This window comes from Asparagus officinalis, chromosome 7 (genome assembly GCF_001876935.1).
Source record: "Asparagus officinalis chromosome 7, Aspof.V1, whole genome shotgun sequence".
Taxonomy (NCBI): domain Eukaryota; kingdom Viridiplantae; phylum Streptophyta; class Magnoliopsida; order Asparagales; family Asparagaceae; genus Asparagus; species Asparagus officinalis.
Genome location: NC_033800.1, coordinates 120565435 through 120580700, shown reverse-complemented (window position 1 = coordinate 120580700; position 15266 = coordinate 120565435). Strand labels below are relative to the sequence as shown.

The window sequence follows — 15266 nt, the reverse complement described above, 5'->3', positions numbered from 1 at the left end:
CTTGTGACCCGATACTTTTTGTTTAGGCACGGGTGTAGGGTCTCTAACTCGGTTGACGTTTAGTTGAAACCAGGTCTTCTCCTTCTGAGGAAGGACCGTATGAACAGTATGATCCAAAGGAGACACACTCCTTTGGTGAGTCAACAGTAGAAGGAACCTTAGTCTCCTTAGAGACTTTGTGAATCTTGCCCATAGCCTTAGGGCTAAGGGATCAGGAGGAGAGAAACTTCTCATACTTGGCTTGGTCAAACTCAACAGTCGGAGTTTTGATAGTAGTTCCCATGAGTTTGGTGTCGGATTGCGCTACGACTTCTTCATTGGTGAAAATGTTGGTCCCCAGCGGAGTCGTCATCTTTTGTTTGTAGGAATAATTAGAAGAAAATTAAGAAATAGATTAGTATTAATATCCCTAACTGACTTAGAAAAAGAATAAATATAATCTCTCAAAGTAACTTCTCTCTAACTGACTTAGAAAAAGAAATTATAATTTTTCTTTATTAGTTTCCTAATTTCCAAAAGAGAGAAAGATCAACAAAGATTCTTCCCTTTGTTTAATACCGGGTTCTTCTTGGTGCCTATGAGAGTTTGATTCTTGTACTCTGTTGACGATCCGAACACCTTGCTTCGTGGAACTTTGTCTACTCTTCTTGACTTAACATCGGGAAGAACTTGCCAGACAAGTTTAGAACTCTAAATGAGTTTAAGAATTCTGTAAAAGAGTTAATTTCAGAAAGAAAATTTAATACTTTTTCAACCGAAATAAGCTAAACAGCTGATCTCAAAGTTCTTCAACTGAAAATGGTTCAAAAAAGCCAAGTCAAATTATCTCAAAAGCTCTAACCAAAGCCAACCAAAAAGCTCTCACCAACAAGCTCTCACACTTTTTTAGCTATAAACCCAACTATTTATAGGGTTTAAGGGGTGTAACTGACTCCTTAATTCGCTCCATAATGGGGGTTTAATCGCCCCATTAAGTGGATAACCATTCAAGTAATTTGAAACTGTCAAATGCGATGTCCGCGTTCTAGCTTCGATAAGCGGGGGTGGACACTCGCGTTTGGCTTTTGAAACGTGAGGGTGAGCCCTGTGTTTGGTGTTTGAAATGTGAGGGTGAGCCCTGTGTTTGGAGTTTGGAATGGGAAGGTGAGCCCCGTATTTAGAGTTTGGAATGCGAGGGTGGACCCTCGCGTTTAGCTTTGAAAAGATCGTCAATTGTAATCTTTTTTTTTTTGAATTTTGTAAGGATCATCAGCTTGTAATCCTTATATTTGGTTCTTAGAAATGTGAGAGTCGCCAATTTTATAACTCTCATCTGTTGTCATGAAAGTCGTCAGATTGTAATTTTTATCGTTAGTGTTTTGTGAGGACCAGCTATCTACAATAATTTTTAGACAGCCTACATGGAGATTAACATTGCTAAGGCTAACCGCCCTTCATTTTAGAAGCTTCCCTTAGATTTCAACCCACCCACCACCACACTATCTTTCTTTTTAATGATGAAGAGTGGCATTGAGCGGGGAACGATGAGATGTTGTCGAAACATGAACAACACATGTTACTCCATCACCGGTAAGTAGAAGCAGCAGTCCGCTCGAGTATAATACAACCGCTCTCTAAGTTAAAAATGGAGGTACCCCCTTGAATTACCGTCGCCAAACAAGAATTACAAAGCTTCTCAGATTGATCTCCCTCTGGGATAGAGAACTCAAGATCAATGATAAACTCCCTCAAAGTAGCGGATCTCCCCTGATAGATTGCATCTTTCCACTCCTGGTTGCTCTCCTAAAAAATAGTGGAATATTACCTCTAAAAATGTGCAACATCAGTGGATCTTGAGCCCCGTTGTGTCCAAAGTGATTATGCCAGCTAACAGGCATATCCGGCAGAGTAACTGCACAAAAGAGAAAATAAATTGGAAAGCATGATTCTAAAATCAATTAAAATACTAAGCTCATAAGCAGAACTCACTAGACTTGTTTATGGCGAAGTTCACTAAAGAGCGGAGTTCGCCCAACACAAAAATTAAATTTTGGTTAAGTGCTACAAGTCTTTACGAAGTTCATCTTAACAATAGTTGACGTCAACACAATGGCAAGATTAGCTCAGAAGCCCAAGTGGACTAACATGACAAGCATCACCTAGACAAAGTTTGCTTAGAGGCCCAATAGGCTAAAATAGTGAACCCCGCCTAAAACGTGAAGTTTTCCATGCGAAGCGCCATTGATAGTAACTGTTGAAGCTTCACCATCGCCTGTGAAATTAAGAACTAAGACCGAATACAGTCATTAAAGTCTCGTCGTTGACAGTAAAACTAATTTAAGTACTTTGAAGCACTATTTAGGCTTGATTAAGACTGTTTTGATGAACAAGAAGCCTCACCAATAATGGCCTAGTTGAGAGAAGTATATGGGTTACTTGATACCATCTCTAGTTGTGGTGGCATTGCGTCTACGGCTGATGAGATCCACTGATGACATGCTTTCCCTTGATGAGTTAACGATGAGGAGTTATTGTGAAGAAAAGGAGTTACGGAGTTGAATGGATCTAAAGGGTTGAAGAAGTTTAGGGTTATGGAAGCAAAGTGAAGAAAAAAAAGATAAACAGTCTATTTATAGGCTTTCGGTAAGCTTTGCCCAAATGTCTCGCCCTGGTCTTCGCCCAAGAATCTTGCCCTGTGCTTCTCTCTAAAATCTCACCTTGAATTTCACCTAAGGGTGATCTCCACCTCAAATTTATGTAAGAAAATTGTAGATTTGAAATTTCAAATCACATGAGCGAGTTTTGCTGTCTAGTCTAGCTAACTTCGCCGGAACACCAAATGAACTTTCTCAACAAACTTAGCAAACTTTTTCTAAGTTTGAAAGCTAAGAGAACTTCATCTAATTTACACAAGGAGTTCAAGTAGCAAATATCATTCAACAACTCCCACTAACACATGAAGCCCGAGCCATGTCTAAAATGCAAGAAGCACACTATGCATAGATTAAACACATGAAAAGAGACAGAAATTATAATTTTTTTCATTGATCATAAAGGCTACATACAAGCAACTCTCAGACTCTTGAATAACAAGGGTAGTGAGCATTTATTCCTCCAATCTCAACAACAATCAAGCAATAAGGAGGAGAAATACAAAGTAAGAATAGCTCTTATTCCTCTAAATTGTGTGACAGTTGTGGAATATAAGGAAGCTACACTAAATAGGTGAGCTCCTGCTCCTCAAACCGAATGTAGATTAGGGCTCCTCATACCAAAGGTAGATTAGGGAATGAAGCCTAGACACATAGGAAAATTTTGATGTTAAGCACAAGAAAGCCAAATGTCATTTAATTATGTTCTAGTCTACACTTGCAAGACCTAATTACTTTTAAAGTCTTCACTTGTGAAACTGTATGGGTCCTTTTTTAAACATCACCTCATCCTCCAAATGGTTCTATGTAGTGCATGACACTTGAAGCTCCATGCATCTCTATCATGGATTACCTTGAGGCATGTTTTTTTGACTTGTCCTTGAGGGTTTGCTCGAGCATAGCCCATTTGGCATGAAGCAAATCTACCAATTGGCGGAAAACATAGATTTTCTTTGTAGAACTACCATTTACTAATTCTTATTGGAACCAATTGATCTCAGCTTCTCTATCAAAGAACATCTCCCGTAGGGTTGGAAATGACTTAGACATGGGCTAAACACTTCATATGGGCTCAAACATAAGCCCATGATGAAGCTCATCTAAACTTTAACGAAACTCTCCCAAGTATCATGAAAACTTTGCTTAAAAGACCCACATAGGCCGCATCATTCATGCCCTATGGGGAAGTTTGCTACCTACTTTCAAGCGAAGCTCATTAGAACAAGCTTCATCGATGACCACTCAGTGAGCTTCGCCCCCGATCGTTACTTGCGAACATCACCATTGACTGTCTCAAAAATTATTTTTGTGGAAATGGTTTCCCCCATTGTCTCTTAAGTTAATGACCACTAAATCCATTTTTAATGGCCATTAACTCTCTGTCTCTCTCTTAGCCGATAAAAGGAGGGGAGATTGCTCATTGTTGGAGACTGGGCAATTTACACACTTGGAAGAACTTGGCAAGTTAGCAACTCGGAATAACTATACATTTGAAGACTTTAACATCTTCAAAAGAGCCTCGACAATCTTCAATCGACAGAAGATCCAATGCTTTAGTCAACTATTAACGAAGTACAAGATCAACGTTCCATCGGTCCATGGAAAAGAACCAATAAATTATGAAATTTTCTTGATTTATTTGTGATTCTTTAAATTTGTAATATGCGTTGATTATAATTCAAAGACATGAAACACTCCCCTCCCAATCCATCTACTTTGGAGGGTTAGGAAAGTGAGTAAATTTGCTTTTTTTAACCCTCATAACCATTCCTCTCACTTACTAAAAAAATGTATATAAACAAACACAATTTTTGGATGGTTAGCGTTGTAACCTTCCCAACTCCTCCCATCCCCTCTTAAAAAACGCTATCCGAACAACATAGTTCGAACTTCAATACTCTTTGATTATCCTAGAGTTAGGATAAGAAACTTAATTTTTTGTAATTAAAATACTTTTGGATGTTTTCCTTCAAAATTCGACAATATATTACAGTAATTTCATTAGAAAATTTTAATTCAACAATAGAATACAGTAATTAAAATAGTTTTGGATATTCTCCTTCAAAATTCGACAATAGGCCACAGTAATTTCTTTAAACCATCATATAATTTTATTCTTTTTAGTGTTAATGCACACAGACCCCTTGTAATATCGGAAATTCAAACTTATTATCTCAATAGCTTAATTTTGGCAGATAGATCTACACATGATTTTTTTTGACTCTTTGCTCTCAAGTAGACTCACTAATTTATTTCACCAACCCTACGAAGCTTTCGCCAAGTTTAAAAGAGACGAAAAATTCACTCATGGGGTCTATCTGTTATAAAATTAAATTACTGGATAATAAGTTCCAAATCAAACTATATTTGGGCTGTTTTCCCCTAAAATTTAGGCCCAACAGGCCGAATGACACACAACAACCCTCCCTGGTCTCTACAACAACCGAAACCCACTCTCATAAACCCTCAAACTCTCTACAACTCCAAGCCTAAAAACCCATAAAAAATGAACCGGTGGCGTCTCATCGCCGGCGGCGGCGCTGCTCTACTCCGGCGCATCTCCTCCTCCTCTTCAGACCCGAACCTACAAACGATCAAGCGATCCCGCGGGAGCACGCGGGCACAGGCTCGCCGTACAAGGAGCGGCGGCAGGGCCGGAATACCCGGCGTTCGCCTCGACCCGTAGCGGCCAAGGCCAGAATCCCGCAACGACGCCAAGCAAATCAAAGCCCTAATAAAGAACTCACCTTTCCTTTGCTCCACCGTCTTCAATCTCCAGGTCCACGCTGGTCACGGATCCTCTACGGTTCTTCAATCTGGAACCGTGTTGCCTATTAAGGTTAGCGCTTTTTAATCTTGATGGTTATTGATTTTTTTTGAAATTAATCCCTCAAGTCATTGAAATTGGATAAATATAACTTAAATACTTTATGGTTTCTACGGTATAGTTGAGCATATTTTAGCATGGGAATTTTCCATGAGAATATTTGGGGGATTGATTACTAGAGGTATTAACTTGATGTTAAGCGAGCAAGTACTTAGATGTCAAAAATAAAAACATAGTATATATCATATATATATATGTAATAAAAACATAGGATATATATATATATAATAATATATATATATTATAATGGATAATATATTATTATATATATTAATATATATTATATATATTATATTATATAATAATAATATACTATTATATATATATCACTATGTTTTATTTGACTTAATGATATATGTATAGTAGATATATATATATATATATATATATATATATAGTATATATATTCACTAATAAATATATATAGATATATTATATATATATTATATATATATATAGTTAGGAGCAAAGTATTAAATGTCAAATAAAACATAGTGTTATTTATTTAATATATATATATATTATATTATATATAGTATATTTATATTATATTATATGAGAAAATGAGTTTATGCTTGTACGAGCCAATTTGGTGTTGGTCTTAGTACTTAGGTGTACACATTTCATCCACTTATTGTTATTCACAACATCTCCTCAATCCATGTGAGTCTGGGTCCAAATTTCATATGAGTGGCGAGGCAATGTGACACCATATACAAGCACAATTTTTGTGTTTGGTACCAAATCTACTACTCTCTCTCTTCTCTCTCTCTTCTCTCTCTCTCTTCTTCTCTCTATATTACTATATATATACATATATATATATATATATTATATATATTGAAATTTCTATAAGGTGTTTAAGTGCTATTTAGCCTTGAAATTGCTATTTGGTCCCCAATTCTTATAGTTTGTTTTAAGTTTATCCCTCCAACTAACCAAAAGTGGATGTAGCTGATTCACAATACATAAGGCTTGGGGGACCTAATAGCAGCTTCAAATGTTTGAGGGACCAATTTCAAAATATTGAAGATTTAAAGGACTAATATCGAAAAGACCATATACTATATTATGTTTTTGAATTGATTGCGATTTTTTGGGGCTTAAGGTGCATAAGAATGAGGAGACAGGGCAGATTCTGAATTTGGTGATGGCATGGGCAGATGAGGGTAAGGACATGACGGTGTTGGTTCCGGTGGTTTATAAAGGGGAGAAGGCTTGCCCTGGGCTCAAGAAAGGTTTTTTTTTTGTTTCGTAATTGCTTATTTCATGGATTTTGTGTTATAGTTTAGTATTTAGCTTTGAGTGTAATGGTAGTGATGTGTTTGAGGAGGGATGATTAATTAAGCATTTTATCAGACAGCATAAATGCATCTTTAAGGCTTGTTATAGGTGGTAGATTGTGATTATGATCGATAGATACCGTTGGGTCTTTCTTTCCTCATGTTTTATTGGTTTTGATTGGTTAGTGTTTAATAGATGTGAAGGGTTATGTAGCATACTTCAATGTGACCCATTCATTGGTCTTGCTTTTATGATCTTTTTATGGTAGTATAGCACCATACTTTTCTAGTACATTGAACTATGTTATAGATAGCCTCAATTATATTTGGCTTTAAGGCTTTGATACGTGGCCATATAAGACACTTCCCCTCAGCAAATGTATTTCATACACATGCATGTTGATTCATGTCTAACACTTGCAAGGGCGAAAATTGTGAACCTTAAAAGTATCTCAAAGATGAAGTAATAAAACTCATCTTATGTCATATGTGAATAACAACCCAATGAATATTCTTAAACGAGCAAAATATAAACACTGGAAAAATTACACATATACATTTATGTCCATGTGTCCAGGTCTATGGTAATTGTGGTGTTTGACATCTTATGTTATATAAGGGTTTGACACTGACGCCTTGTTCGGTATGTGGGAATCAAATCAAGTTAGAATGGAATGCAGGAAGAAATGGAATGTAACTGATGTGGGAATGGAATGCTCATTATCGTTCTCATGTTTGGGTGCGGTTAGAGAATGAAGTGAGAATGACAATGTCATCACATTCCCACGTTTGGTATCCAGTGTTCAAAAGTGAGAATGTATTGTTATTTTACAATAATGCCCTTATAATAGCATAGATTTTTAAAATATTAAAAATAATATTAACAATGACTAAATAATTTCAAACTTTTAGAAATAAGTTATATAAGAATAACATTTTATTTTTTTCATAGAAATAACTTGTCATTGTATAGTTTTATATTGGCACGCCACCTTAGCAACAATTTCCATATATTGACTTACTGTTCAAAAACCCTTTTTATAGAATTTTTTTGATAAAAATAGTTACATTTTAGATTAATTATTAATTTAGACATGCACTAAAATTTGACAATAGAATTGAACTAGAATAAATGTAGAAAATCAAAACAAATATGAACATGCTCTAACTTCTAACAAATGTTTGCTAGTAATTCATTCGACAACGTTCCCCCAATAATAATTTATAAATAATCGAGATTTCTTGTCTAGGAAGAATCAAGGAAAAATAAAAGAAAGTGTACTATATCATTCACAAGATTATAAGAAAAATGTTACATTTATAATGTAAATCATCACTTGACTACTAACTAAATATAAAAAAAGCATATCTTTATAATGTTGTACAAAGAGCTATATTATATGATATAAACAAAGAAAGATGAAACGATGTAATGCAAAATGGAAAAGTTGTCCTACATCGCAATGTCCGGCGCCACTTAAGCATGTGGCGCCGAACAGTATGTGAGGATGAAATATAATATATTATATAAAAACTTTAGTCTTCACTTGATTAAAATGAGCATGCCAACTCTGCTGAGTCGTTATTAAGTCTTGGTTTTGACATTCGAGCTAAAAAGAAAAATGGATGAGATTTTTTTTAAAGATTGTGTTTCTGGAATGCATAGCTAATGGGGGCATAATGGGAAGTTATATATATTTTTTGATTCCCACTTAAGTGGGAATGATCATTCCTTAGCAATTAATTGGGAACGCCCATTCTCACATAATGTGGAAATGGCCATTTGGAATTACATTCCATTCCATCTCATTCCTGCATACTAAACAAGACCTAATGTCTATCTAGAAACAATAGCAAATATTTGTAAACCACAAGTATTTACTAATAAATTTAGGTATATAAGAAGTAGTTTTCAATTCTAGAATCGTAATTTCAAATTTTACTAACTTCGTCATTTGGTTGCTGCAAAATGTAGTATCTTCAGAAGAGATTCCAATGAGAAGAAGAGGAAGTGTTTTATTCAGATAAGAGGGAGAAGAAGGAATAGGCAGATAAGAAGATATAGAGAAAGAACTGCATTTCTTCTTGTGCCTTTGGAGTTAAGAACATTAGCTTAATCAAATATATGAACTCTACCTAACTCACCTTTTTTTTTGCCAAAGGAAAGAATGAGGTGAACCTCCTTAGATTAAAATAAAAATGAAGTACAAGATATGACACCTAATTCATAAGAACCACGTCTAGAGCTATAAAAACAACAAGGAAAAATGAAGCATACAAAGTAAATAACACTATGAGACTCGAGTCTTCCAACACTTGAAATTGTTGAGCACTAAATAAGTAACTTGCGTAAGTATCCAAAGGTGGATCAGAGGTAAACAATCTCCTATTCCTCTCTTTCCACACAAAAGTAATACCCTCAAAAGAAATGTGCAGTGCATGTTTACTCCAAATAACGCTTCGTCGACGACCTTTAATATAAATAGCCTCAAACTCCATGTGTATAGATGAAAATGACTCCTATCCGACCATCAATTGTGTGAATGCATGACCCCAAATATCACACACGATTGGGCACTCTAGAAAGAGATGTGTAATATTCTCACTAGCAGCCATACACAACAAGCACCACAAGACAACATTTAGCTTGCACCTACGGAAGAACTCTTGTGTTAGGAGACATTGCATAAACACCTTTCAAGCACAAGAAGCTAATCTAGATATATGGCCTTTGAACCAAACCCAATTAGCCCAAGAAACTAACAATCCTTGAATGCTAATAGAATCCTACGTATTGTTATAAATAGCGGTAAATAGCCCCGCAATAGTGGCGCTAATAGCATTAGCGGTCTCTTCCCGCGACGCTATCGCTCGTTACGCTATCACGCAATAGCGGTGACATATTGCTGAATATGTTTGTTCGCAAAAGCGGCCAATTGTGTGTCATAACGGTAAATAGTGAGCGATTACATTTGAAATTTGCTTTTTAACTGTTATTTAAAAGCGGTTTGAGGCTTATTTTTTAAAAATTAAACTCAACCCTTGACCATTGCATTCCATCGTCTCTTATGATTTTCAGCATACTCCCGTCACCTCTCATAGCTTCTGACACCTACCTTGATACTTCATCTCACCTCCTTCATCGTGAGCTCCTCTTAGGACAGTCCTGTCACCGCTAAGCTCTTCTTTTTGAAGACGATGACTTTTTGACTCCTCCAGTCATCTTCAGTATTACGTGATGGTTACATGTCTATTTCATGTTTAGGATCTCTTTAAATCATCAATTATGTACTTTTAGATTTTTTTTTTTTTAGTATTTATACATATCTAAATTAGACCGTTATTGACTTTGCGTTTTTTACCGCTATTTTGCCGCAATAGCCCGAAATAGCTTTAGCAATGCCTCACCGCTACGTGACGCTATCCGCTATCGATAACCTTGATCCTACGTTGACCAGCGGCTAAAGATGCTATCCGTAGTTGGGGTCCATACAGGTCTACCTAACTCACCATTGAAGTTAGATAATGCAGTGTATTAAGTAGTAAATTGTATCAAATGTATTTCGGTTTGGTGTTGTAAAGTTAAATAGCTTAACCTTTGGAAGATCATAATTAAGGAAACTGGGGGGTTAAAATTCAATTTTAAACTCATTTGTATTAATATTTGATGTCATTCAACACTCCTTTTTGCTAATTATAGGAAATGCAAGGAATTGACTTATAAGTTGAGATTTGGGCTTCGTATTCTAATGACATTATACAAAAAAAAATAAAAAAATCCTTCGCGCCATTTTTGGGTGGATTACATGAATTCTTCTATGTTTCATCAAAACCCATGTCATTTGAATTAAGCACTATCATATTGATCTTAGTTGACTCCAATTTGAGTAGGCCTACGTCGGTGGCTTCATTCCCAGTTAATTGTAATACTGTCACTTATGTAACAGGTGCACTTATGGTCCTTTGTCCCACATAAGTCAAAACTATCTCAACTGATTCCTTCCTCATTTTATCTTTAGTAGGAATGACCTCTTAACTTCTTTCAAATGCTTTTATCTCGCATTATGAAATCTTGAAGTTCAATTTTAAACTTTCTATTTTCACTATAAGGAGTAAGACATTGATAGAGATGCTAAAGTGTGGTAGTGAACCAAGGATAATCTAGGTGTTGTAGTTTCACTGTGTTATCTCCCTTATTTGCATATATCTGGTCCTCTCTTATAAATCTTTTTATTTAAAAGTTCATTGGACTATGTTGATATTAGCTTTTATAGTTAAACTGCTATGTACATTCACTATCTGCTTATGGTGTGTATTCCTTTTTATTTGGGAGCTTATGGTCCAACATTGATATCAGCCTTTATAGGTACTGATATGTACATCAACTCTCTGCTTATGATGCGTATTCCTATTGGTTTTGGAGCTTATGATATTTGATTCACTGTACAGTATTTGAAGGTTATGAGTTGTAGACTTGTAGTAGGCAGGCTTGTAGCTATATGGTGCAATTTTGAACAGGCTCATGTTTGCTTTGTCTTCACACGTTACTTTTAGTAACAGTAGGATTGTAGGATAGAGTTTATTTAAACTAAACTGGGAGATGTAGGGATTCAGCTTTATTCGTCCTTATGAATGGTTTGTGCGTCAGTCACTCATGACATATATATTGTTGTCTTCCAGACATGGAACTTCATTACGATATGGATAGGGGCACATGATTTGTTGATGTTATATGTTTTCCTGTATATGTACAATTGCGCTCATCTTTTTGTGTAGCCAAAGAAATAGAAGTAGATGGAAACAGCTACTAAAGCTTCATGCATGCTCTTCTAGAAATTGGTCATGTGACTTTGATAGGCAAGGACACTACTCATTTAGAATAAGTTTATGTATTTGCTCTGTAGCTCGAATAAAAAAAAGTAATGAAGCTGCATCCTTCTTTTGTTGATAGCGTCATTTTTCAGACAATCAAAATGTGTCAACGACTGATATATTATGTGATTTTTTTTTTGGGATCTGCTATGATAAATCAATGAAGGGTTAACAGTTTCCTTTTCTCTTTCTTTCTACCATGGTAAGTCGATGAAGGGGTGACATTTTACCTTTCCCTTCCTTTTCATATTTTCCTTTGTAAGGAGATTTCTCTTTTTTTTCTATTTCATTTCTTGCTTTCCTAAAATCTTTATTAATTCAAATCCTGAACTGATTCGCCCACATGTTTCAACATGATTGTCATGCCTGATTAGTCTGCTTGCCTTTGGTAATACTTGAATAGTGTCTGGACCACATTATAATTATATAACCATATGGGGGTAGAAGATGTAATGCTTCATCTTTTATCTATTTTTTATTTATTTACTTGACAAACAGGGGTTGGCTGTCAATCTAGAATATCTTCCATAGTTGGTTTCTCTATTTGTATGACTATTACAAGATGAAGTCTTTACCACCTCATTAAGGCCTTGTTTGCATGGTTCAGAGTCTCTGACAAGAATTCCTTGGATATTATTTAGAAGGAGAACCCTTTGGGCTGCATCTACTTTCTTTTCAATGAATACTAAGGATTATAAATCATAAACACTAGTGCATATGATATATTAACTCTATATCACAGACATTAGTGTATCCAAAAAGGTAGTTTTGTGGCTAAGAGAAATCCTTCTGGTAGCAAAAGGAGGTCAATAAATTGGGCCACTTTTTGAATTATAATGATATAATCCGTATTTATCCAGAATTGATTAAAAAAAGCTTCCATTGGATCTTTGAAACCCATTGGAGTAAGTGGAATGTAGAAATGGAGGAAATGTAGGAGGGATGGAGGGATTCTACTTTAAGGACTGGGTAAAAGATTTTTAGGGATTGGTTTTGATTTGATGGGTTAAATTGGATTAGGTTTTAATTTGTCATGTGTAATGGGTTTTAATTTGTCATGTGTAATTTTTCGTGAATCGTGTGAGGAAGGTGGCTGGAAGTGGTTACTGATGGGATATTAGTTTAGAGATTGGGTGAAGACTTTTAAGGGTTTGCTTTTCCGAATCAATAGGTCTAACTGGCTAGTGGGTAAGGGTTGGCTTCTTTGATAAACGAGAAAATGTGTGATTGTTAGTTAATTGAGTAATGAGGGTGGGGGGCTGATCGGGTAAACTATTTTAAGGGGGTGGTTTCTCGAATCAATACTCAATAGGTCCAAGTGGCTTGGGTTCTCATTGTTTAGAAAAAGGAAAAATCCTGTGGTTCGTTTAATGAGGTATATGACAGGACTCACTTTGTTCCAATTATGCGGTTTGTCTGTGTAACTGAAGTGCATTCCTCATTTAATGAAGTGGTTATTTGCATAGTTTTTCGCAACAACACAAACTGTCTTTCCAATATGTTTGCTGATGTGATATGTTCAATGGAAAACAAATTACTGGAGGATATGTCATGCACAAAGAAGCAGAGCATTCATCTTATGGAGTCCTCTTAAAACTCTGAAAGGATTTCACTTGTCATGTAGGAGTGAACATTAAGGATGTTGGTAATTGTCAGATTTTCACGAAGTATGACAGATTTTATTTGTATTGGCCATTTTTTTTTCTCTTTTTTCCTTTTTCTTTTCTGGTACAGAAAGGATATTGCATACAATGTTATTGGTGTCAGATCGTCTTATGCACCTTATGCGCGTGTCAGGGCATCCTTTGAATACTGAAACAAGGTTTTGAAATTCTTAGTGTCTTTTAGATTGATGTAAGGCATTTCTCAAAGACTAATAACTACCGATACCCTATAGGGATATTGGGTTTGAGCTGCCATCTCCTTTAGCGAAATGAGTTGTCAAGAGACGAATTTGTAAGCCTCACCTACTCTAATGTGACTATTAAGTGTTAATGACTCCTATTGGTACTTGGTAGAGCTTCCACCTCATACTTATTTTTTCCTCTCCATTAATGTATTACTTTGCTGATACGCATCAGAAGACCATGACAATAATTTTCTCATTGAGTTTTCAAATAGATTAGCTGCTGGGTAATGCCCTTCAAATATATGTTCTTTCTGCGACCAAGGGCTGAATCTGTTTAGCAGCAGTTTACATTATCTAGAAGTACTTAAACTTATCTTTTCTGACGGAAGTGGGAGGTGTCAACGCTTCCTAGATTTTGAGTTGGTTGTTTTAGGCATATTGCTTGTAAACCTTCCATCTGTTCTGTTATAACCAGCTTGATTATAAACAGAAGTTTCAGGTGCATGTGTCAATGTTTATCGGAATTGAAGTTGTCAACATCTTTTTCTGATCAGTTTGTTTTGTAGAGGGTCTCGTAGGTTTCTGCATTAGAGCTGATGCAAATATTTTGGCGATGGACATAAAAATGCATTGGTATCAGACATCACATGCTGTTAACATCCCACAACCTGTAAGAGGGCTATGTCAATGCGGCGACATCCATGTCCATGGGTCAATGTGGCCTGCATAGAAATTAAACTCAACAGTAGTGCTGTTGATAAGGCTCTTACAAAAAGGGGAATCATATGGTGCTACCTTTATCCAACAGAAATTTCTAAGTATGATAAACTGTTGCTTATATGCCATTTCTGATTGTCAAACCACAAGGAATTTATTATGAATTTAGGGGCATGATGCACGTTAAAATTTTGGAAAACCAGAGTATATAGCGGGAATATAATGAGTGCAAACAAGTAAAACAGTCTGCGGGACATTGAAAATGCAAACTTAAAAGGATGGAAGCATGAGAGCAAGAATGTGGCAAGACTATTTGAAAGACTATTTGAAAGAAGTCATTGTTTGTTCTGTTACCCTGATTATAGCCATGATAGTTATTGTTAGTTTCAGGCATTTTCTTTTTTCATGCTCTCATTTTTCAAGCTCAGACTGATATCTTTCCTTTTTGTTTGAAAGCAGGGGGTTATCTGCAAAAGATAAGGACCACTCTGAAATACCTATGCCCAACTGAACACATCCCACAGAAGATCGAAATAGATTTGACAAATCTAGATATTGATGATCGAGTTCTTTTACAAGATGTCAAGGTTCACGAATCTTTGAAGCTTTTAAGCAAGAACAATGCGATTCCAATCTGTAAAATCTTGGCCACAAAGCCTCCAGAGCCAGAAACCAAGGAAACAACTACTGAAGCCAATTGAACATCAAAGACTTGCAAAAAGTCTCCAGTTCAACTTTGCGCATTACTGTTAATTTCAAGCTAGAGCCTCTGCTGAAGAAAAAAGGGCACTTTCAGGGTCTAGAAGGAGCATATTCATTGTGCAAGCTATTATTGACGCTTACATTTAGAAATGAAGCAAAATGTTGTAGTTCACTTATTAATGATAAAATCTTTAGAGATTGTCAGGATTCTGCCAAGGTTGTGTTCGTGTTCTAAGAGGAGTTGATTTTGATTTGTAGTGCTACAGGCCAACTTGCTTTACCTAGTTAATTGAATTTCTCCATTTAATCCCATATGGGTTATTTCA

The 15266-nt window shown here is 35.9% G+C and overlaps 1 protein-coding gene across 1 annotated transcript; it reads left to right on the top strand.

The window, feature by feature from the left end:
• On the top strand, window positions 5340-15266 carry LOC109849619 (50S ribosomal protein L25-like). Its single transcript, XM_020419475.1, has 3 exons — window positions 5340-5469; window positions 6626-6755; window positions 14698-15266. Exons 2-3 carry the CDS (start codon window positions 6668-6670, stop codon window positions 14937-14939), a joined length of 330 nt encoding a protein of 109 aa, XP_020275064.1. The 5' UTR covers window positions 5340-5469; window positions 6626-6667; the 3' UTR covers window positions 14940-15266.